General features: G+C 44.5%; 1 protein-coding gene across 2 annotated transcripts in view; it reads right to left on the bottom strand.

Annotated features, from left to right (window-relative positions):
- LOC111849377 (gamma-aminobutyric acid receptor subunit alpha-2-like) overlaps window positions 1-25,285 on the bottom strand; it is a 63,875-nt gene that overhangs the window by 29,768 nt on the left and 8,822 nt on the right. For both annotated transcript variants that reach the window (XM_023822189.2, XM_023822191.2), the window contains exons 4-6: window positions 15,606-15,673; window positions 6,160-6,380; window positions 5,280-5,362 (exon numbers count right to left, since the gene is read on the bottom strand). In XM_023822189.2, the coding sequence (XP_023677957.1) occupies window positions 5,280-5,362; window positions 6,160-6,380; window positions 15,606-15,673 (372 nt within the window). The remainder of the gene's footprint in view (window positions 1-5,279; window positions 5,363-6,159; window positions 6,381-15,605; window positions 15,674-25,285) is intronic.

Below are 25,285 nucleotides of genomic sequence, written 5' to 3'. Positions count from 1 at the left end.
AAAACGTGGACCTTCTGCTACTCCCTGAGGACCGGGGTGGGAAACCCTGACCTAGACCCAAGAGAGCAGAGGAAAACCAAATTTGTAGGTAGGCACCACTTCAAAACTGCACACAAGACATAAATATACCACATATGCAGATATTAATGTTCGCAAAACATTATGTAAATATTATACATTCAAACATGTCCGGCTAACCTTATTTACTGCCGCTGAGATGTGTCGTGAATGTTACGACGTCACGGCTCATTGTCGATGTGTAGAGATAGGGTAGACAATGGGATTGATGAGGGATGGGGGAGGGGATTAAGGGATGTGATCTGACGGAGGAAGCTCATTCATTGGCCAAATTACTCTGACTGCAAGTTTAACAACGTGTCAATCACAGTCTGTGTAGGCAAGCTATTGGTTGACTGAATAAATTATTATTATTTTAGTCCTTGATTTGTATTGTTTGAATTTGTAATTGTTTATGGGGTTGTCTTAATTATGTTTTGTCTGTGCTACTTTTGCACAGCACTTTGGAAAGCTTTGGTTGTTTAAATGTACTTTGGAAATAAAATTTACATTACATAAACTTCCATTGCATGGCATTATAAGTTACATTGTTACAAAACATTGAGTAGGCACATGTCTGGCACGACGCCACTGCTGGAGAGGACATATTATGACCCATTAATCAGCAGAGCCCTCCGCTGCTCCCCTATTCCATACACCAGGCAATAATATTGCTTAAAGCAGCAGCAAATACATTTATCATCCATCATCACTTCTGGATGCTTCAGTTAAAGTCGCTGCCATATAACATTCCTTGAGATCTCCAGCGGTGGTGCAGTGGTTAGCACTGCCTCACACTTCCAGGACCAGGGTTTGAGGCTCCATATGTGTGGAGTTTGCATGTTCTCCCCCGTGTCCTTGAGGGGTGTCCTCCAGGTCAATCCAGTTTCCCCCCACAATCCAAAATCATGCTAATGTGAACTGGAGGTACCAAATTACCCATATGTGTGTGCAAATGGTGTGTGTGACTCCCGCGATGGGCTGGGCCCCCCGCGATAGGCTGGCCCCCCCGCGATAGGCTGGCCCCCCCGCGATGGGCTGGCCCCCCCACGATGGGCTGGCCCCCTATAACCTGGGATAGGCTCTAGAACCATGTGGTCCTTTAATGACTCAATGCATCTGTACAAGGTCCGGACCCAGATATCCTATAGTTTGCCTAAATGCAGGACAAGGAAATTTTACCAGTGATTCATCTCAGCTGCCACTGGCCATTTAAATAACTCAGTGTAATTTTTATACTGCAGTTATTCTTCACTGGCTTTTTTATTTTTAACACAAAGGGCTTTTTCTGTTTTGTCTATTTATTATTGTTTGTCTGATGTTTGTGGGGATGTAACTGCTCTCTGACTGACTGGGGGACAATAAGGATCTGCTCGGTCCTTGATCCTCGACCCCTTGATGCTTGAATAGGACACGCGTGTACAGAAAATGGTTGGATGGAGATCTTCAGCCTACTGCAATACTTTCAGGGTTTTACCCTCAGCCTCAAGCACCTTAAGCAGAGGTATAAAAGCAGAGCAACCTCGTGGTTCTGAGTTCAAGTCCCAAACAGCTACCCCGCACTCTGCCAGGTAGCCAGAGAGCCAACATTCAGGCTGAACACAAAGTGCAAAAAACATTTAGTCCTGCTTGGCAGCTTATTTGTGACCCACAGTATTGATATACTTACAGGGATATCAGTCACTTCACCTTTATCATCTACCCTGTCAGAAAAAAAGGTACCAATTTGTACCTTTGCTAGGGCTGCACCCTAAAGGGTCTGCCAATTGTACCCTAGCTGTAGGTAAATGTACCTTTCAGTCTAATTTAAGGTACAGAAATGGACTCTGAGGAACATCCCCAAGGTACAAATAACATTAATGTACCATCAATGGTCCAAAAATGTTCCTTAGAGTCCATTTCTGTATCTTAAAAGGTACATTTACCTACAGCTACGGCTATAATTGACAGACCCTTGAGGGTACAGTCCCATCGCGAAGCAAAGGGACAAATTGGTACTCTTTTTTTTTGACAGTGTACTGGTTCCCCAGCCTGGGCTTTGAACACACTACAGTTACCAGTAGCAGCCAGTGTATTTCACAAGTGAAATGATCGTCGCTAATCATCGAAAATCACAGTAGCGTAGCCGTGACTGTGACCGGCTTTGTGCTGCGAAGATCACTGTTTGCTGCCGTCTCAATCGGAGGAAGCCGTACTTTCCGGCGTGCGTCGCTTCTGCGCGTTAATACGGGCTTTTTTTATTACCGTCATTTTTGCGAATGATCGCTACACGAGAAGAGGCTGTATTGGAATATGAAGCACTGTCTAAAGTGCCTAAAATAGCTTACAGTTACAAAATTCAGAATTATATTTATGACAAGCACATTTCTTACTGTTAACGACAACTATTAGTAAACTATTAGTAAAGCTTTTCCTTAGACCCTGGAACCCAACTGGCTTCATTTATTAAGTCGCTGTTTTCCGACCGACGGGCTGCTCAGTTAGCCAGCGGTGACAGACAGGGCTGCCCTCTCCCTCCAGGCCCTGCCCTGGGGGCCTGCCCTGCCCGTCATCAGAGAGACAGGGAATTGGTTACCTGCTGCCTCATAATGCTTCTAATTAAGATGAATTACCCTTACGTCGCTAATGTGGCTTCCACGCGATTGCGACTGCACCTGCCCATCCGAATGGGCTCTGGAAAAGTCAAGATTAAGGGGCTGGGATACAGCTATTATGTTTGAAGAGAAGCCACGGTGTTATGGATATTTAACAGCTTCTCTTATCCAAAGCAATGCACAATTGAAGAAGCAGCGTCAGCCAGTCTCAACAGCAATCGAGATTGTTGGTCAGGGGCACAACAGTGAAAACACTTTACCCACCCTGGGATTTGAACCTACGACCTTCTGATTATAAGAACAGCACCCTAACCAGCTGAGTCACACAGAGCTGAAGGTGGCCTGTGAGTAACAGTATTAACAGTAAGTCACCTTAAGTTGAAACAGAAACACTATCACATGATCTTTGACAGAGATTATTGTTAACCGTGTCGGGACATGGATACTTTAATGTGTCACCCCAAGCACATTCTGAGGGCGTCTACATGGTCACCTGTCAGCACTGTGACTGCAAGCAAAGGCTGGGAGGCTCAGCTGGTGAGGGCAAGGCTTGCGGAAATAGGGGAGCAAATGGGGAAGAAAATAAAACACTCGGTAGGGACAGAGGGATTTACAAACGGGGAGTTGGCTGCTGACATACTGGCTGTGATCTGTGAACTGGCTTGTGGGACCCATGCAGACAAATCATTCCACAGCGAAGTTGAGGAAAAGGCTGACTTTCACAGTGGCTTTGATGCGCACTGACATGCAGAGACGTTTCCTGTCATTCCAGGTTGTTTATTCGCCCTTATTTAGGATTCAAGACCTTGTCGTCTCATACCAAAATGTAAGCAACATATGAGATTTCTTTCACATTCATAACAACAGATGCAGCATACAACATTTCATTATAAACACAAGTGAACTTACTGTAGATAATCCAATTAATTCACATGCATCTTATACCTGGGGTGGGGACTTACAACAAAAAATTATAGAAAACATTCCCCCACGACAAAATTCAAAATCATTTCTGTTATATTTACCTGAGGCTAAACCAAAATATGGATAAAATGGAAATGGAACGACTCAAATTTTTTTTTTTTTCTGGCTTATGTGAAACTTGTAAACACCCTAAAGCAAATTTTATAATTAGAAATATCCATTCTGACCTAATTATTTTATATATTAAAAAGAAGCATTTCCACAACAGTTTAATAGCCTCCCTAGTCTCCTGAACATATGCAAAAGAGTTGTACCTTTATTGTTTATGGTTACAATGCCATAAAAAATCTCAGGGCTTTTAGCCAACTGTTTTAAATGACGGGTCATTATTTTTAAACTTTACGTGCATCCATGAAACCTAAATAATTTACAGAAGAGTTTATATTTTAATGATGAACTCATACCGCCTGTTATGCAACTTTTGTGAGGGGAATAATAAAAAAATACTTTTAATAAACATTTATTGAGCTTTTTATGTATAGATTATAAATTGCATGTGTCACTTTCATAGGAGGGGAGCTGCGGAAATCAGTGTGATGAAAATAAGATTTATTCAGGTGGAATGACGCCAGCCTCATATTCTTAAGGTAACCATGTGGCAATTATGTTAAGAAATGTTTTGTACAGAGGTGCTAAGCCAATATCAGGGAAAGCATCTATTTCTGGTAAGAGGTTCTTATCCCAAAACCTCGCAGACATTTTAAGAGAACAGATAAATGGAGTTTGACAGTTTGTTTTTCTCACACACATCCCATGCTTACAATTGAGAGAATGTATTAAAAAGTTTTTTAAATATTTAGAATAAAAACATGACAGTATGATATAAAAAATAACTACATATGCGGTGGCTCTGTCTTCCTGTTCCCAGCAATGGGAAATCAATCCATCCATCCATCCTTTCCGACCGCTTATCCTGATCAGAATCACAGCAAACATGGAGCCTAGCCTAGGATCACAAGGCACAGGGGTGGAGTGGAACCCGGATGGGATGCCAGTCCATCACAGGGCCCACACATGGACACAATCACACATACAATCCCACTCTGTAGGCAGGGGCTGACATAACTGGCACACAAGTACGCCCTTGGCGTTCAGTATAAAGGTTATTCTGTGTGTTTATGCTGAAATGACCGCACGTTTTAACCTTTATGCATGCTCGCAGGACATTTATGCCAGTCCTCATCTGTAAGTAACAGAGATATGCCAGTAAGCAAAGCTGCGATGGAGTTGCGTTCCTATGAAGTTTGACTACCACTGAAAGCGCATCACCATCGTATCACCATAAAGTGGAAATATCGTCATAAACTGAGGACCATCTGTGGGTGTGTGTGTGTGTGTGTGGATTATGTTTATATATACATAATGGATACCAAATGTTCCTTGCAATGTCTCGTATTCTGTTTGGTTACTTATGGTTAAGGTTAGGGCTGGATTGGGGTTAAGGTTGTCATGTTTGGATTGGAGTTTTCCCCGTAGAAATGATTGGAGAGTCCCCACAAAGATATAATTGCAAACCTGTGTGTGTGTGCGGTGTGTGTGTGTGTGTGTGCATCTATCTATATATACAGCCATATGTATCCATATTAAATGCCAGGCCAGTCAGGTTTCCTGGAGCTTTGGTTCCGCGGTCCGGCCGTTACTTACAGCTGCCGAACTTCAGGGGACAGGAGTGTGAGTCCATGGGAAAGTCTTCCAGATGCATGGGACACTCGGCCTGCACCGTGAGCCTGGAGGCACAAACAGAAGCAGCGGACCTTGCTCATGGTGCTACGGCAGTAACAACAGCTGCCAAGCCGGATTATGGGGGTCTGGTCAGAGGAGAATGTTACACTGATGATATTCCCCCAGCGGGACGTAATAAAAGTGCCATTTCTGGCAGAAAATGCTTTGCTTAAAAATGAGCGAGTTGTCAGCCCGGATAAACCCCAGGGAGGAATATTTTAAGTAAATAAGAATAGTTCGATATTAATGAATGATAAATGATTAAGTATATAGAGCCCTGCCACAGATTCCAGCATTTAAGATGACTTTCATTGAAACTTTTCACGAGTAAATGCACGATTTACACAGCACAGCTGCTGAACTTTGCATAGTGTCTACATTTGGCAGGTTATTTCCCGTATGTTGCTTTCATTTTCTAAGGACCTCACTTTTAACCATAATTAGCCCATCATGGAATTGACTGCTTGCAGGTCAAAGCCAGGCTACATGATAAATTACATCCTTATTGACATGTAAGCCTCGTTAGAAAAACAAATAAACGTGCAATTTGTCCGGCTGCGCCAGAATCGGTCATTGATCATGTGGCCAATTGAACTTGCGTAATTATCCCAGATGAAGAATTCAGAGGCTCTGGTACGCATGAGGCATAGTTTGTCTTTCCCCAGCACCTGTCAATATCCGAGCGGCCACACAACATGACAAACGCTAATTCGTTTCTGACCACCCTCCCTGAAAGAAATATATCTGAGTTTATTTAGTACAATCTTGATGCAATTTGTTGTGGACTCAGTGTAGCCTGTACCTCATGGTGTAGAGTAAGGTCCCATCCTCCTGGATCCGCAGAAGCTTGTTCGGCATGGTCATGTTGTGGGCCACTGACTTCTTCCCATTGTGGAAGAAGGTATCTGGGGTCCAGATCTTGCTAGCCATCAGGTTGTTCAGGCGCAGAATGTTCATCGGCCCATTAAACTTCAGCCGCTCGTCCTTCCAGCTTTGCCTGAAGAACACGTCTATCGTGTACTCCTGTGAGCACAAACCGGGGGTGGGGGGGTGAGTGCAGCAGTGCTTCAAGCTGAAATTAAACAAACCTCCTTCTTGCTGGAAAGCTGTGAGTTAAATCCCTTTTGAGTCATGATGTACATAAACTGCCCGATATTTTGGCACTCTGGTCAACGCATATGGCCTGCGAGTAAAGGAGGTCTGTGAGTAAAGGAGGTCTAACTTACTTACCAAAGAGACACCAGGAACACAGCTAAAATATATTTTTTTAAATTGCTGCAAAAATATTCTGTTAGGTGCAGTGCACAAAAGTTGGTTTGATTCTACATAAAACATCTCAACTGAATAAAGCTTGTCTGTAAAGTCACGAGACATACAGAGGCATTAGCACCAGCTGAGTTTAGTAGTAAAAAATTTGAAACCTGCATAATTTATGTCTGATTTTTCTTAAATGAGTGTCATGGGTTTCTTTTGTAAGGTTTTATAGATTTTATAGATATGCTTTTAACTGTTAAAATTAAGTATTTGAACACATCTGCTCCTTTATTCTGGGAATTATCTCTACCAGCAGACACACACACACACACACACACACACACACGCACGCACAACACCCATGCACGCATACAACATGCACAAAGCACAGCAGGCATGTTTTTCTGAAGGTACTGGAGCCATCTACGTGGATGTTGTTTTGTGCCATTTTTTCATACAGGTTTTCATCTCCTGGCATGTGTCAGAGGAGATCTGAATCACTACCTATCCTTCAGGCCCCTGTTTGACCTCAACAGCAGTAGCACTGCATCACGAAGGGGGGGAGACGTGTGGATGGGGTTTTGTTTTTTCAATTTGCTGTCATGCTTTACGGACTTCCTACAGCTCCTGCGTTCAGAAGCTGGATTCCACCCCCCCCCCCCCCCAACACCACCAAAATGTTGTGTTCTAAGCTCTCAGTCTCAAAACACTGCCCCTCTGCCACCCCGGGTTAAGTCAAACGCTCCTTCAGTCATGCCTTCAGCTGCAAACCACCAGCTTTGAACACTGCTCATTAAATCCTTTTTGTCAAATGCCTTTTAGTCACTAAATTTCAGTAACTGAACACTGTTCCTGTTGTGGGTGGTATGTGATCCTCCAGGGTTCTGGGTTCGTTTTCTGCTCCTGGTTCTGTGTGTGTGGAATTTTTGTCCCTGTTTTTTTTTTTTTTTCTTTTTTTGGAGATTTCTCCTATCTACACAGGTTTCTTCCAACGGGCATAAATGAATAAATGTCTGAGTGAACTGGGATCCTTAAATTTCCCATAGTGTGCGAGCGCGTGACCTGAAATGGAGTTGACCTGATGCACTTCCCAGGATAGGCTCACGCCTCCCCAGAACCCTGTGCTGGATAAACATCCACCCAATACAGAAGAATGTTCTTGCGTCTGTGAATAATCAGTTTCCACAGAGCTCAGACCGTTTCGTCTGAGCCGATATTCGTTGCCTAAAAGGAGATAAAAATATCCTCATTCACTAGGCCACACCAGCAGGCCAATCTGGTGAGCAATCTTCACTGGAAGTGTCAGGTACATCCCACAGGTAAATACGCACAGGCTCAGACTTGAGGGGTCGTTCGCGATATTTCTCTTCCCGACTGTGATGTAGGCAGCTGGAATTTGGCTGCAGTGTACAGCTACTTTGAACTGAACTGTGTGCGGCTTCCAACTGGATTTTCCTCACGGCGTGACGGAGATCAGACGGGACATGAGCATTTTGGAAGTGCGGATCGTCTCCTGCGGGTTCATGCTACGATGACATACTATTCTTCAGCATCTGGATAAAGTCCCATACATCTTGGGACCCATCGGGCCCATTAAACATTAACAGTCATGCCTAATTTACATCTTTCCGGTTTCATTAATAGAAAAGTGGCTGATGTCTCTGGGTATCTGTATTCCTTCCAGGCAGCTCGGATTTGCCTGTTTTTCTCAAAACATGTTTAGATGCATTGAGAAGAATTAGTTTCCTATGTTATAAGGACTCATTTAATTTTTTATGTTTTCAAATATAATATATTGAACAAACCTATCATAAACGATGAAAGGGAGCAAGCATAACTAATAAGAAAGCTGATAGGAGGATTTTCAGCAGAAATGAATACACCCAGGGCTACCTTGGGAGTTAAGGTTCCCTAGGTGATATTCTGAGTGCCCCCCACCACTCAGAGCAGCAGAATTTTTTTTTTTGTCAATTCATTTTGCCCTATATTAAAACTATTTGTGTAGCACATGGTATCTGGCTGCTAACTAGCTAGCTGGCACCTGTTTCACAAGAGGGGTATTGAAATATCAAAACTAATGTAAACAACCGTCATGACACGAAATGCAGCCAGAAGATTTCTGATTTTTTTTCACTCGCTCTTTTGCGCCCCCTAATGAAATGGCAGCCCTGCCAATCAGCCATGTCACCTATAGTGCAGTCCAGCCCTGATTACATCCAGTCCTCGGGGAACCCCAGACAGTCCACGTTTTTGCATTCTCTCAGCTCCCAGCGCACCTGTACCAGGTATTCGGTGTTCCTGATTGGCTGGGAGCTGGGAGGGAGCAAAAACGTGGGCTGTCCGGGCTTCCCCGAGGACTGGGTTGGGAAACACTGCATTAGACAACATATCATTCACTTTTGCACAGTTTTGTATCGTTTATTGTTTTGTAATTCTGTAACAACCTATCCTGTACAGCAGTGACAATCCGGTCCTCAGGGACCCACAGTCGGTCCACATTTTTGCTCCCTCCCAGCTCCCTGCCAGACAGTCCACAAAGACTTGGATTGTCTGTGGGTCCCCGTGGACCGGATTTGGAAAAACTGCTGTACAGGATCATGGTGATCCTGGAGCAAACTCCATCACCTGCATTTTCGCTAACAGTAAAATCCACAACACGTGTGCCTTACAGATCTGCTTCTGCATTCCTCAGTCACACCACATCTTTAGAACAGTGTTTCCCAACCCAGTCCTCGGGGAACCCCGGACAGTCCATGTTTTTGCTTCCTCTCAGCTGCCAGAGCACCTGCACCAGGTATTTGGTGTTCCTGATTGGCTGGGAGCTGGGGGGGAGCGAAAACGTGGGCTGTCCGTGGTTCCCCAAGAACTGGGCTGGGAAACACTGCATTAGACAACATATCGTTCATTTACTTTTGCACAGTTTCATATTGCTTATTGTTTTGTACTCTTGTGGCTGAATGAGTAAGTATTCCAGCAGCGGACACTGAATGCCAATCTGTGGGAAATATAATGAGCAACAGAGAGACACCATTTCACTTAATTTTAGACTTTGGGATAAAAACCATGAAAACCTAGAATCACACAAAACTCTGCAAGTTCCAACGGTTCGAAGCAAACTTGCTAATCTGGAGGTGTGAAGCCATGGCATCCCCCCCCCCCCCCCCCTCGCAAACAGCCATCCCTACCCCCGACATGATTACACAGCGTCGAAAAAAAATTGACCGTCATACTAAAGAAAAAGTGTCACATTTTTGTGCCACGGATGTCAGAATTCAGAGGAAGTCTTACTTTGAAAAATAATAACAAAGAGGCAGCTATGGGTGGAATAACGCTCAACTGTATCGCTTTTCCTCTCAAAAAGAACACAAAAGATGGAAAAAAAACCACAAACTGAGTAAATTATGCATGCACCATATCTGTATTTTCTGAACTACTCTGGTCTGAACATTCCCCCCCCCCCCGCCACACTATTTTCTGAGCATTTGAGAGCAAAAGGTTGTGTTAGGTAGAGCATTAAGAGGCTGGCGAAACAGAGAAGTGGTTTAAACAGGTGGAATCCAAGAATAGACTGAATGTCTGTCGGATGCAGGGAGGCTGCTTGGGCAGGAAGGCAGGCATTAGGACTAAACGCTAAAAGCAGCCTGAGGAAGTGTGACCTTACCTTCACGTGTGAAGTGACCTTCCTTCCTGAAAATACCCACAACAACCAAGACCACTGAAATGCCGGACACAGACTGAACAGCGACCATTTGATTAAGGCTCATACCATAAAATGCTAAACATATAATGTTCCGGGCAATAAAAAAAATATTTTAATTACTGCTCCTCAGTATTTCATAATACTGTGCCTTTAGAGAGGCTATCAGAAAGCATTATATGACTGCTGCATTGCTCTTAAGCAAATCCCTCAGCGTTGTATTGTGTTGGTTCTTACTTAAAAGGGATTTTATCATAATAAACAAAAAATGTATGGCAAAGGATTGTGGTAAATTAAAGACACAACATATTCAAATGAGACCGAATCAATTATTCTGCAATCTTTGTAGCTTCAAGCAACATAAGAATGTCTTGTAAAGTATTTTTTAAGATGATATTTACACAAAAATTTAGAAGACCAAAGCTACCCAAGTCAAGCGTAAGAACATCTGAAGCTGTCTTTTATCACATACATATAATTTTTTTCAGTTGGTAGCATTACCCTTCATTGACTAATTAATTAACTTTGGAATAATTGATTAATGGAAATAATGAGCTGTTTTTTTTTTGAGTCAGATAAAACACCTGTACTTTAATCCACCTGCATGTTGTCTCGATAAGGATAACCAGGTACCAAATCCACAGCAAGGCACCCCCATTCTGTAGTACTTGAGAAAACACGTAAGCAGAACATGAACTGTACCTGCTGAAAGCTCTCAGTGGGGATCTATAATTTATACACGGGCGATTAACTCATCCTTTGAAGTAATCCCCCACCCTCACAACAACTAGCTGCATAAGGCCACTGGTATTTCCACATGTCATGACATCTTTATCATTTTTTTTTTTTAACAAACACAAACTGATTATTCTGTGGCAACACGGAATGTGTAAGAATATACAATTGCCCCCACAAATCTCCGTGTCTTTGATGAAGTGTTACCAAAAGACAAATGAGGAAATGCCGTATGGGACAACGGTAATCACCAACTGTTATCGCTAATTTTCTGCCATATTTATGCACGCACAAATCAATTTTAAAGCTTCCGCGGACTGACAGCTCCATAATCATAAACTTATTACCAGGACTGGTGATTGGTATTTCATGCCTTTTATGTTCATTACAGGCAAATCACCTGACTAACACACTAATGGGGTCATCTGACTGGGTCATTCGATCATACAATGTCTTTTACAGAATAAAGTCATTGAAGGCAAACTCACAGTGATGGCAAAATTGCATCAACACTTAACAATAACAGCAATCTAACAGAAACACTGTTCTATTTCAATATCTCTGTATTTATATTACAAAGATAAACACATATAGATGGACAAAATAATGGAAAAACCATATAAAAAGGACTGTAACTCACCGCAAGAAATGATCGAGTAGCTACAAAAGTATAAATCATATTAAGTTGCACATCACAGGGTGGCCGACGGTCAACTGGCTAGAGTGAAATTTTCAACTGGAGACGTCTGCACACGCATGCACACGCATTTACATGTATGTAACAGTTGTATCACCTTGTAAATTGTCTGTAGGGTTTGCAAACTTCCCCAATGCTTTTGAAGTAGAAAATTTTAGGTTTATAATGGAATAAAAGTCTAAGAGTCTGAAAGTGTGAGTTGGTCTCCATGATGTCAGTTAGCCTGAGCTATAGAAGATGATGACTTAGATGTGTGAGTTATAATTCGATATGAGGTAAGTACAGGAGTTCCAAAGTATCAGTTCCGGAACTGCAGGTGCATTGGTCATTAAAGCTACAAAATTATTTGATGTGTCAAGAGGAACAGTTCCATAAATCCAGTTGGCGTATGCCAAGCATCTACGTAAAGGTGGAAAGGAATAGTGTTCTCAGGTCAAAGCTCACTGATGGAGACAGATGGACACATAAATGAAAAGCTACTGAACACCACGAAAATATGGTTTTAAAAATTACCCCAGAACTGAATCAGCATCTTTGTGAGCCAGTCTCAATAAAATCCTTACATTGCCAGCTTTACGGAGCTGGAATTTATGGCAGCGCTACCATCTGGGACATTGCTTATATCCAAGGCCGATGCGCAAAGATGCATAACCTGGTCTGAGGAGCTCATGGTCCGGACCCCTAGGCAATTGAAAAAGCAATATGGTCTGATGATTCATATTTCTACTTGTTTTTTTCTAAATCCAGATGGGTTTGCTTTAGAGAAATGAAAAGGATGCCATCAACCCAGAGCGCCCCTGGGTATGGGCCGCCATCTTGTCAGAGTCATTAGGTGTAATGATGGCTCTGCTTGGCCATATAATGGCCTAGGAATAGGAGGATATTTCACGGGGCCAGGAGCTCCCAGTGGTGTAAACATCGTTCCTTCGTGATCTGCCCATATTTCAGGAAGTTAATGCCGGCATATGCACTGCTAAACAAATTCAACAGTATTTTCATGAACACCAGTAATCAAACACCTACCGTCAACTCCCTGATCCTCAGCCCTAAACCACTGAACCTTTATGAGAAGTGGAAGAGCACATACTGTGTTCCTCCCTCAGAAAACTGGAAGCTTTCTTGAAAAATGGGCCAATACTGAACATGTATGACAGCGCATCAGTGAAGCAGTTCTGAATGGTGGCCCTACTACTCATTACGTCCTTCATATTAGGTATTTAACACATTTTATCCGCCCCCTTAGCATGTGGAAAAGGTGCTTCACATCATTATTGTTATCACTGCTACTGATAGTGATACTACTACCTACACTAGTTTCACAAATGTACTTCGCATAACACCCTCTCAGGAAGAATGTGACAAAAACTACTTTGAAGGCTGCACACCATGCGAAAACACTCCCCGAAGACCTCTGCCCGTCTCTCACTTAGCAGAGACACTCTGCAAGCTAGCTATTAACCCCAAAGCTGGGAGAAAAGCTACACCCCCCCCCCCCCCCCCCAAAAAAAAAGGTTAGCAGACTTCTTTTTTTTTTGCCCTAAAAGCTTCCATAAATAAAGTCCACAGTGGAGAATAAGTTCTCCCACAACAAGAGGAAAAACTCCCGCCCACATGCACTCGAACGGTGCCATCTGAAAATACCAATTTCCAGAACTTTCTCCAACTCGTTCAGTGTAAAGGCCACTAAAAACAAATAATGGTAAAAAAAAGAAAAAAGATCATATTTCCAAGTGGGAAATAAGTAAAAAAGCACCATTATGGCTGAGAAGTATAGAAAATCCTTTATATCATCAATTGATCTTGCCAAATTATACATAATTGTACTTAAAACATTCATTTCATACTCTAAGACAAAAGAGAGAAATGTTTTCAGATTTTTTTTAACTGACATTAAGTGCATTATGTAACAGTACTTTAAAAAAACCCAAACTGCCATGGCGTTCTGTCTTCTGGACCTTATCTCCATCCTAACAATCCTGATCTTCACAGAAACGGTTGACCATACAGAGAGCACTGAAACGTGCACTGCAAACAAAAACTCACACGAGAATTGCGAGAATTACTCAGCTAAGATGTGGGTGCCTGCTGTATCATAGGCAGAGCCTGTCTGCGTACTTCTTAGTGGCACAGGCGCCAAACAAATTTATGTGTAAAAAATAATCTAAAAGCCACAATCTGTATCATTATGTTTTGTGTGCCAAACAGCGGTACCCTTCTAGAAAACTCTGCCAACTTCAAGAGAAGCAATACATTCTTAACATTACACAAGACGAGAGAATTATAACGTTGTCTCACATGCGGAGGGAAAAAAATTGAAGAAATCTGGGTCTCTGGATTGTCTTCTGAGAAAGACAGATATTCGACAAGATTGATATTCCACTCTATTCTTGGTAAATGTCATCAGTTTTTAGCTGCTACAGTAAAAATCTGAGCAAAGTCTAGCAACCTGTAGAAGATACAAGAAGCGACATAGCATGTCTCCGATGTGACGGCTACCAACACGGAGATGGATCACTCCACAGGAAAGATCTGACAGGTCACATGGCCAACAGTGTCCAAGAGTCAGGATTGTGGTTCCACTCGCTTTCATAAACCTTGTTTGCATTTGTTTGGGCAATCTTTACAGTCGTGAGTTAATATTACCATGGTCGGCATATTTTGGAACAAGAAAATGTCACTACATCATGAAAAAAAGGATCATTGTATTATGGGTGAACCCAAACTTTCGCCACTAGGCTTAGATGTGATCCCACAACCTACTGGGCGCCACACAAACTCTTTTGCACTATTGGACACAGGCCCCAACCCTAAGCAACTAACTACATGAGAAAGAAGGATGTGAAGTCTCATAACATAACATTTTCTCTTCATACAATATTCAAGTACAGTGGTACCTCGGTTGTCGAATTTAATCCGTTCCGGACCGAATCCTAAAAAGTTCGAGTTCTGATCGAATTTTTCCCATAAGAAATAATGGGTTCCCAGCCCCCCAAAATTACACCTAAATATGTTTTTTTTTTTTTTAGCATTTAAACACAAAATGAACAGGATAAAACAAGAACATTTCTTTCTTAATGGCTTCCAAAACGATAAAGATCTTATCCCAACATTACCCCTGTCCTGCTCCGATTGTCCGCTCCTTCAGTGTGCCACGCCCCCTCGTTAACCTCGTGTGGGATCCCCATGTGATCAGCTGTTTCTGGTTGTTGTCATTAGTCCTCTGTATTAAGTCTGCGTTTCAGTTTGTTTCCCCAGTCCGGTCATTTGGTGCGTTCGACTTGCTTACAGCACTGGCTTAAAGCAACGCATTCTGATCCTGACGCAATGCATTATGGTTAGATGCATTGCGACCTCTCACCTGGCTGCACAAACTGGACCCGCCTCCGTGATGACACACCTTTGCCCTTATTGGCTGAAGAATTTAGTTACACGCATGACGCTTGTATCCCAGGCAGTTCGGATGCGTATTCTGCTATTTCTACCGAATATCACGTAAAGCAGTGAGAACTGGTTTTCAGTTAATTTACCTGGTAAAATAAAGTTTAAATAAATGACATAAATGCTCTAATAGTACACATAAGTTAGTGGTTTATTTATTGTTAGTTACAGTAATGTAGCACTGCTTTATTTGGTTAATCGTCCAGTCTGTGAAGAAGGCATTCAAGTAAGAACTGTATTGTAGTATGACTCATTTCCTGGCGCGTACAATTTACATAAGGTCAGCGTTCACGGTTCGACTTCTGACATTCAGATCGAGTTCTAGGTCAAACTGCTTTGTTCGACTTTCAAGAAATTCGAGTTCTAGTGAGTTCGAGAACCGAGGTACCACTATACTTGTCAATAGCCATTTCAAGCCAGAACCTACCATGTCCGTATCTGATACCGGCCCAAAACTGGTGACATAAATGTTGGTCTTCACTTCTGTCACACGATCTGTAAAAGAAAAACAGAAAAGATAAACATCACAAATGAGAACAGCACCGACATCGGTTATAATTAATTCCTACCAGCAAAGCTTAGTGCAGCGGCTATGCTGTTTCCATAAAATGGCAGTGAATCAATCATATTTGAGTGGAGCAACTTCCTGGAAAATGAATCCTTTAGAACGCCCTCCAACGGCTGGGGAGCGATTCTACCCCAAAGTTAAGTGGCAGTGGCGGCATGGAGATATCCTGCCCGTAACGAGGCATCCTGGTGCAGAAGCAGCTCCACAAATCTCCATGGGCTGGTAAACTCACCCACTCCCACAGACATCGGCACCGACTAGCAGGGCATTCCAAGTTAATAATTAACACCCCTGTGCACCAGCCTGTCCCCCCAGTTTTAATAAATTTTCCCCAGAACAGGTCACTACAGGAGCACGCACCCTTGGTGGGCCGAGTTACCCGAATCACCTCTACGACGTCACAGCGTCCTAAATCTTCACTGCCTGTAAACTGACCTATCCTCACGCACTGCATATGTGTCACCTTAGCTGAAGTAAAAACACAGTGGGGGAGGGATTAAAATAAATTAATAAAACTGCACAATTTGGTGAAGACATTGAGTTGTCAAAAAAAAAGGTAAGGTTTCCTTAAACTTGCGGACTGGGTTGGGCGGGGATGGCGGCTGGCAGGGGGGTGAAGCCAACCGTGGGCCAAAAAATGTCAGACTTGCCCGTGTGACGATAACCTGGCACCACCTCAAATTATTAAAAAGGTGCTTACTTCCAGGACCTTCTATCAACGACGACATCATCTCATTATAGGAGCGGTTTGGCATTTAAATTTTTGATCAGCACTTTCTGGAAGATCGCCTGTCGTCTGCGGCCTGACTGAGCACATTCTTTAATGGGTTCAAAGAATATATAGAGTTTAATGCGAACGTTGTTGTATAAAGTGCCTTTAAGTCTTGGATTGTGTACCGGGTGATTATGGGAATGGAGGACTGACTGGTTTTGGTGACCTGGGGGTTTGTCAGAGGACGAGGAACCCAAGCCAGGACTTGCTGGACATTCTGTTTCCCGTTTGGCAGAATCACAACACACCACCATCAGCTTACAATGTCCAATGGACGGGCTTACGGTGTCACAATGAGCGGGAAGCCATATTTAATACCTGTCTGTGCGGAAGCTTGTCCCTGTCGTTTATCCCCTATGCTGAGAGCTGTAGCGACACACAGAGGATGGGGAGCGGCTGTCTTTTGAGGGAGACGGGATCTGGGCCCTCGTCTGTCGTGACAGATGGACGCTGAGGCGGCGAGTGGCCCTGCTTTGTCAGAAGGACTATCCAAGTCCCATTCAAACACCCATCAATAATACATGCCCTTGTTGGTAAGTAGAGTGTGTCCTTGGGGGTAACTGTGCAATCGCAATTATCACACCCAAAATGACGAGCACAAGCCCTACATCTATAAATGCAACCTGAGTCAGTAAGGAGTGAGGCAATATGGGGGGAGGGTCATGTGTGGGGTCATGTGACTGAGGTTGATGGAATAAGTCGGTAAGGAGACCCCAAACTTGGATGAGGTTTTATTTATCTGGCTGCTGTTTATTGAGCTGGAAACAGCTGTGTTTTTGGTTGATTTGGAGAGAGGGCAATCTATAGGCAATATGGGGGGTTCAGGTGGCATAGGACGGCTATTTGTGGTGATGAAAGTCTGACCCTGGAGAATGCCATGCTACCAGACCACTTCTTTTCTTTCTAGCCGATGTCAGAAAATGGGGAAATGAATGGCAATTTAAGTAAACAGAGAGGATGACAAAGAGGCCAGCGGATGAAGCCTGGGCACAGAAAGGGGGGGTGTGCGCGTGGCAGGGATGCCACCCGAGCGCGGCTCGCAAGTCGCCTGGCGGCGGTCTCGCCCCCGCGTGCTTCTGTTAGCCCCCATTATCACTCAGGCGCTAATTGAAAAGCTGCATTTCAAGGCCACAGAAGTCTTGAAGAATAAGGGAATCTATTCATGTATATCGACTGGCTTAGCAGCCATTGGCTGAGCTTTCTGTGTCATTATCCCTAACGGTTTCAGTAACCACACGCTTGGCTGGTCACCACTTTGTGTTACGTGGCTCTCTTAAGCCCCTGCCTTAGAAGGACTATAACACCTTCCAACATCCAAATGAGCCGCTGACACGGAAACATTTATATAACCGAAAATCTAACTCAGAAGGTAGACAAATTGCTGCCAAATGAATCAATGCTCTCTTTCTGGAAAGTTCCAGGGAATATGTACCAATTAGCTAGAAGAGAAACAGTGTTTTCACTCGGAGTGAAGGAAAGCAGCCAAGTTCATGTGTTTGTTCGTACAGCACTTATGTATTTCATGGCAAACGAGGGCTGTTTACATGTTAAAATATGACAGGACTGAGAGTGAGTAGTTTGTGTCAAACGGCAGCTTAGGACAGAGAGTGAGAGATCAATCCGGCGACCCTACAAGCACGAACTCGATCTGGTTCCTCCGCAGTCCACTGCAAACCCCCATGGCAGTGAGGCTTCAGGCTGCTCCGAGGCGCCGTAAACAGCGAGCAAAACGCGCGCTTGGGCAGCGGGCCGGGCAGCAAGAGGGGGGGGGGGGGGGGCGTTTGATTCATCGCTCGCAATCAGGCCAAATTGCTGCCGCTGTCAGGCGGCAATGCGAGAGGAAGATTTGCGACGGCACGTGGCCTGTCTGGCGAGCGCTGACGGGGGGGAGAGAAAGTCAGGTGACCTAACCTGTCATCCACCAAGTTGCAGTTGTTCCTCACAGAAATCCTTTGCTGGAAACAGGAGTTCCAGAACCTTCCACCTGTCCCCAGTTCGCCCCTAATCCTGCACCTCCTCCTTCATGATCCCGGTCCTGTTTTCACTATTAAGCCCACATTAGCTCCCTTACAGTGCTTTGTGCTGCTCTCACCATCTGTTCTGGCCAAAAAGCCCAATAAAACCTCCCTTTCATACTTCAACCCCCGTGTCATGCGGATCGGCTCACCAGTCTGACGGCAGCCACTCTAACGCACCGGTTTAAACGGACATCCGTTTCCTGTTGGCCGGAGCTTTGCATTGACTCCGTGGCGCCCACCCACTAATGGGACATAACCAGCCAGCAAGATGCATCTCCCAGGTGACTAGGGGGGTGGGTGCGCTAGAAGTTCATGTGTAGCTCCTAATCTAACACTGCTTACACTTGTACCTGGGCATCCATTGGAAGCTCAGCATAGCTGCACTTATGCCTAGTCAACTCCTCAACACGTAACTGTTATGGCCCTAGTTCTCTACAGCAGTGTTTCCCAACCCGGTCCTCAGGGACCCCAAGCCAGTCCACATTTTTGTAAATTCTCACAGCTCAATCTCCATAGCCATTCGCTCTGGGGGTCTGCGGGGGAGCTAGGACAACTCCAAGGGCACCTGAGTGACAAGGACCCTAAAAAAATTTGGAACACAGTCAGGGACCCAATTTGATATGCTATCATGGGGCCCAAAATCTCCCTACAGTCACTCAAGGGGACAGATCCACGTACAGTATATGTCACTCATATCTGCCACAAATGACTTCATATTGCACTCTTACTGCATAATAATAATAATAATAATAATAATAATAATAATAAATGCATCCATAGACGAATACAGAAACTGATTGAAGAGAATAATTATCTCTCAAGATCTCAATTTCAATACAATTCAATTTCATGTAGTTCCTAACGTTCAGAGATGCTACAGTAATAAAGGATGAGCATTACTGAAACACAGAAATTAATCAAATTTAGGATTATTATATCCCCATTTCATTTAAAACGTCCCATTATGATAGATCTGAGGCATGGTGATCCAGATCCCAGCCCAGGACGTGCAGCTATAAGGCAGGAAAGACCCTGGACAGGCCCCCAGCGCAGACCCATCACAGAGGTATGAGACCCCAACACTATTTGCGGGGGCTGCCCTGCTACCCAAAAGCAAACCTTAGGACCCAGAAGATTAGCTGTGGGCAATAGCGTCAGCAGCATGACGGCAAAGCAAATCACCTCATAGGATGCGTACGCGCAAAACACTTACTGGCATGATTACACAGGCTGCCTGGATGGCAGGGAGCCATAAATATGCCTATGAATTGGGACAAAGAACCCGTTGTCATGGCACCGGAGGGCACTGCGAATCTCCAAGGAGGCGACGGCACGTGGAGGTTCCTCGGGGCTCACGAGAGGCCTGTCTGAGGGAGACAACTCATCCCGAAAAGACCCCGGCCTCTCCTTACTTCCTGCCGGCCTCCCTACTCGCCATCCCTCAGACGTGCATGCACTCTCTGTTGGCTGCGCGTGCGGGTACCCTGTCAGGGTGATGAATGTACACACGCCCGGGGCAGAAGTAGAACCAGAACACACACACGCGTACACGGTGGGTCAGACCCACAAGCATGAGGTCCTCCAGCGAGATGCAGAGCATGGATTACCCCGTACGAACATATCCGTACGCACCGAGACTTACACACAACCAACACAGCGCCACCATCCTGTCATCACCTTAAATCACCACTGGCTCAACACGCCTCTATCGACATGTCTCTACCGCGACGCAACGTTAGACGGCAAATGGTCGATTACCGAGCGTGTCCAGATAAAGAGACGTCACCGAGCCTGCATGCTGGGGTCATCCCGCCAAATCCGGGGAGGGGAGGGGGTGCTGTTGGGCAGCCTTCCCAAACACGTGGCTGCCCCCACCCTGCCCCGACCGATGCATTAACACACCTGTCATGTTAATGATCACACTAAGGGCTGATGGACCGTAAGCCCTGCCCAGAGACAGAGAGAATGCCTTTCTTTTCATGTGTGGCACCAAAAACGGCTAATCTATTCTGGGTTCCTGAGGGTACTCGCTCCCAAATTCAGGAATAAAGCTTTCTGCTATAAACGGCATCCGTTCAAAACAATACTTAAAAGGTACCTTTCATCTACTTCTGCCAGGATGTTTTTCCTTAGTGTCGAAGCCGAATATTGTTGTGCATCATGCTAAATCAAAAATTTAATGCAATTTATACATTTCAAAATCGCACTTGGGCTTCCTAAGTGACTCCTCGAACCCCACTCATCACCACCTATGTTTTTTCTTAATACTTTAGGTTTTGAGGTCCCCGTAGGCATGATAAATCACATCCACACTGCATTTAAAAGTCACAATTTCTCCCTGGTGTAAATGAGATATGCGCACGTATTCTGCACATCTGTCACGGAAAAGAAAAGTCGGCACACGTTCAAAGTACGTCGCGGTCACCAGGATGCCGGTGTGCGGCGGGAATTCCACCCCGGGATTCCCGGCTCGTTGCCTCCGGAAGACGGGGCAGTCAATTAGATGAGGAATCTTCCGCGGATACGCTCGGCTGTTTTGTTTATGAGATTCCGGGTGTTCCGGACAGACGCCGGCAAGGCACTCCTGGGGAAGCCGGCAGGGAAGATAATTGTGTCCACGGAAGATACGCCGGATGAAAAATGGCTCCCGTGTTGGAGAGATGTGTGTGTGTGTGTATATGTGTGTGGAGGGGGGGGGGGGGGGTTATTGAGTAGTTGGGTGAGGGGGCTGGAGCTAGGGGCTCTGTACAACTAGCAGAAAGATAGAGAACAGAAGAAACGAGGAATCTGCTTCAGGCCAAGGCTGTATCAGTCTAGGTCAGGGCTAGGTCATTGGGGCGGTATACCATATCATTCGGGTTCAGGAATGCTTCCAGAGTACTATCAAGTCCCCTACAGAAGGGCTGTTACTCTAACTTTTTCTGACAGCATGTATCACTCTGCCATGATGTCTAAATCTCTCGCTATTACCTTCCCCACATTATATTTCCGATTTTCCTCTCTCTCATTGTTATTTGTATTCATTATAGTATATCTTATTTAAATTAGAGTGCACATCCGTCACGGTCTAGAAGGGAAATGCAACTCATGTCTGATACTGTGCAGTATTGCCCTATATATATATATATATATATATATATTCCTTTTATGTAAAATTAAAACTGGTTGAATTTACGTTTTTGCCTGTTATTGACTATGGTGATATGCATCTGCTCATTGTTTAAGCACGTTAGATGCTGTGTATCATGGAGCACTGAGGTTTATTTAGAACAGTGGTTCTCTAACTCATCATTGTTTGCTTTATGCTGAAGTAAATTGGTCATCTTTACAAGCTCGTTGGCTTAGTCACTGGTATGTGTTTATATATAAAGCCATTCTGGGTAAAATTCATTCTTATTTATCATCATTCCTGATCTGGAAGCAAGGAGGCTGTAATCTTCACTCGATGGACTTTTTAAAACTGGTTGCTCCAAAAGTAAGAGCCGAATTGCGAAAGAAAGCTTTTAGGTTTTCAGCACCTGATGCGTGGAACACTCTTCAAGCTGAACTCCGTCTGCAAAATTTAATACCCTGGAATGAATTTAAAGTTTTGGTACAAACTCTGGAGTCTACTGTAGGTTGTCTGTGTGCAACTGTGTATGGTACGAGTATGTCTTTGTGTAATTTTATGTACGATTTTGTACTGACACTGTGTTGCTGCTACTATGGCCATTGCCTACTATGGTTAAATAAAAAAATTATATATATATACATATAGCCAAACATTTTACCCTATATTGTATAAGCACTATATGGATGAAAGTATTATACTGACAGGAACTTTTATGACATCCAATTCTAAATCCATAGGCATCAATACAGATATGTATACCAACACATTTTGGACAATTCAGTCCTTCCGACTTTGTAGGCAGTTTGGGGAAGGCCCTTTTCTGTACCAGAATGACTGTGGCCCAGTGCACAAAGCAAGGTCCATAAAATGATGGTTGGGTGAGTTTGGTGTGTAAGAACTTGACTGGCCCACGCAGAGTCCTGACCTCAATCCCATCGAACACCTTTGGGATGATCTATAACGGAGACTACGAGCCAGACCTTCACGTCCAACACCACTGCCTGACCTCACAAATGCTCTTCTGGATGAATGGGCAAAAAGTCCCACAGACTCACTCCAAAGTCTTGTGGAAAGCCTTCCCAGAAGAGCGGCAGCTGTTATAGCTGCAAAGGGGGACTCTGTGCTCTATATTGATGTCTATGGATTTAGAATGGCATGTTATAAAAGTTCCTGTGGGTCAAATGGCCAGGTGTTTGAATGCTTTTATCCACTTTTGTCTACCTTTTTTGGCTCCCTGCCCCTGGCACCTTCTATGTGGAATTAGCAGGATTCTTTCAGGTAAATATATATAAGGTTAGGTGAACTGGTGTCTCAAAATTTCCTATATTGCATGACTGTATGCAATCATGTGGTTTAACAGCCTGTGAAATTGCCCACAGAGTCTGCCCTGTGATGGACTGGCATCCCGCCCTTGATGTTCCCCTAACTTGTGCCCTGTGCTTCCTGGGTTATGCTTCAGACTCACCCTGACCTGGTCCTAAACATCAGTGGTTCCCAGACAGTCCAGGGATGCACAGACAGTCCACGTTTTTGCTCCCTCCAGAAGAAGCAAAAATGTGGACTGTCAGGTAGGGAGCTCGGAGACAGCGAAAACATGGACCGACTGTGGATCCCCGAGGACTGGATTGGGAAACAGCACTATGCATCATATACATGTACTTTCCTAGCACACATACTGTACCGTGTTCTTTGCCTTTTCATGGTTTGCTGTGATGCACCCTGCTGTTTTGGTACCTCTGAGTGATGTATCTTTTCTGAACTACACCTACCTACTCAACACCTTGGAAACAGAATAATTTTCGCCAAGAAAAAACGTCTTCATTATGTAAGAGTTCCCCTCCCCCTGTGTCAGTACTTGGCAGAAACACCTCTGGCAGTAATTATAGCCAGTGAGTCTGCTGTGGTAAGTCCTTACACATCTGGATGTGGCAATATTTACACATCATTACCAGGTAAACGCTTCTGTTCTGTTAAATTAAGGTGGATAGAGACCACCTGCAAACAGCAATCATCAGGTACTACTGTCAATTCACAGCTGGATTTAACTCTAGACCTTGTAGGACGCCTACCTTGCATTTCAGCAATTCTAATAATGTTTTGCTGCAAGCTTTGGGTCATTGTCATACTCAATTTTAGCTATTTTTCAGTTCATCCACCCTTCCCTCCATCCTGAGAAGCTTCATAGTCCTTCCAATAAAAACCCTTCTGGCACCCATGTTTTCTGGTAGAGATGTTGGCTTCCAGCGCTGGGATTCTACCAGCCTTTGAATTTAGGCAACATTGTTCAGCCTCTCTTTTAGCAGGCCGGGGGATCTTCTCCCCTTATCCTTCCCAAGTTCTAACCCCGGAAACCAGCAGAATAACATGGGGCACTCTTTTTGCCGTTCCACTTTGATGTGGAAGTCCTAAAGCATTGCCGTTCCTTCAACGGTTTCTTAAACCTTAACTATGAAACTCAAAACTCTGTATGCCTTTGAAAGCTGCCCCTATCCCCTCATTACCTGGCTGCTCAGAGTAAGACCTTCTCTAAGCACATTCTGAGTGATGCTGTACATGTTACACTACCAAATGTACTTCTTAGTAAGTCCCCTCAATGTAAGAATAATCACTCCAGTATATCCCAGTTCTGATTTGTTCTTGCCCATTGCATATTAGCTTTGAGTACAACAGCCATCTGTAAGACCTTACAAAGGCCGGTGTATTGAAACCACGTGAACCACTATATATGCGCATACATGGGCTCTCTGCAGCTTATTTGACGTTGAAGTTGACTAAATGTGAGCTTATTTAGGAGTGACAAAGCAGAGTTGAGTATAACCTAATCTTCCATTAACTGTTTTCAAACAGTTTCTTCAAAGGTGAATAAATAATGTATAGCAAATGGCAAAGAATCAATGCAGTCCTTAAGAAACACCAGGTGTAAACAGTAATACACCCACAAAATAATTCATGGGACTCTGTGCTCTATAATAGTCACTGTACACAACAGAACTGCATCCCGTAATAGACCCCGGAACCGCGAATCCCCCGCTAATAACATTCAGCACCACGCGGCTGGACAGCAGCCGCTATATCCCCGGGGACGACCGCGGAGCCGCCTGTGAGGAACGAAAACAGGATGCGGCTGGTGGACGCTAATCACAGCACAGGAAGGGGGCGGGGCCATCTGCCACAGCACGTCGTGGGTAGACGAGGGAGACCCAATGAAGGGAGACCCGATGAAGGCAGATCCAACGAAGGGAGGCCCAATGAAGGCAGACCCAGCGAAGGGAGATCCGGCGAAGGGAGACCCGATGAAGGGAGATCCAGCGAAGGGAGACCCGATGAAGGCAGACCCAGCGAAGGGAGACCCGATGAAGGCAGACCCAGCAAAGGGAGACCCACTTCAGTTTCCTCTAGGCAGCCCCCAGAGGACGACCATACAAAGGCGACTGCTGCCTCCCAAATGTATCACCCTGGGACGTCCCCAGCTACAGGGGGACAAAGCTCCCCTGGCCCCCCACAAATCCCACATCACTCTCCCCCCTAAACTCAACTACATCTATCCCTATATCCTCCAGACCCAAACATCCATCTGGCCACTTACCGCTAAATAAACAGTACCTCTCCCGTGGGGTTGGGGGGGGGGGGGGTTCTT

This window comes from Paramormyrops kingsleyae, chromosome 12, assembly GCF_048594095.1.
Source record: "Paramormyrops kingsleyae isolate MSU_618 chromosome 12, PKINGS_0.4, whole genome shotgun sequence".
NCBI classification, from domain to species: Eukaryota; Metazoa; Chordata; class Actinopteri; order Osteoglossiformes; family Mormyridae; genus Paramormyrops; species Paramormyrops kingsleyae.
Note: the sequence above shows the minus strand (reverse complement) of the source record. Positions and strands in the feature narration are given on the sequence as shown.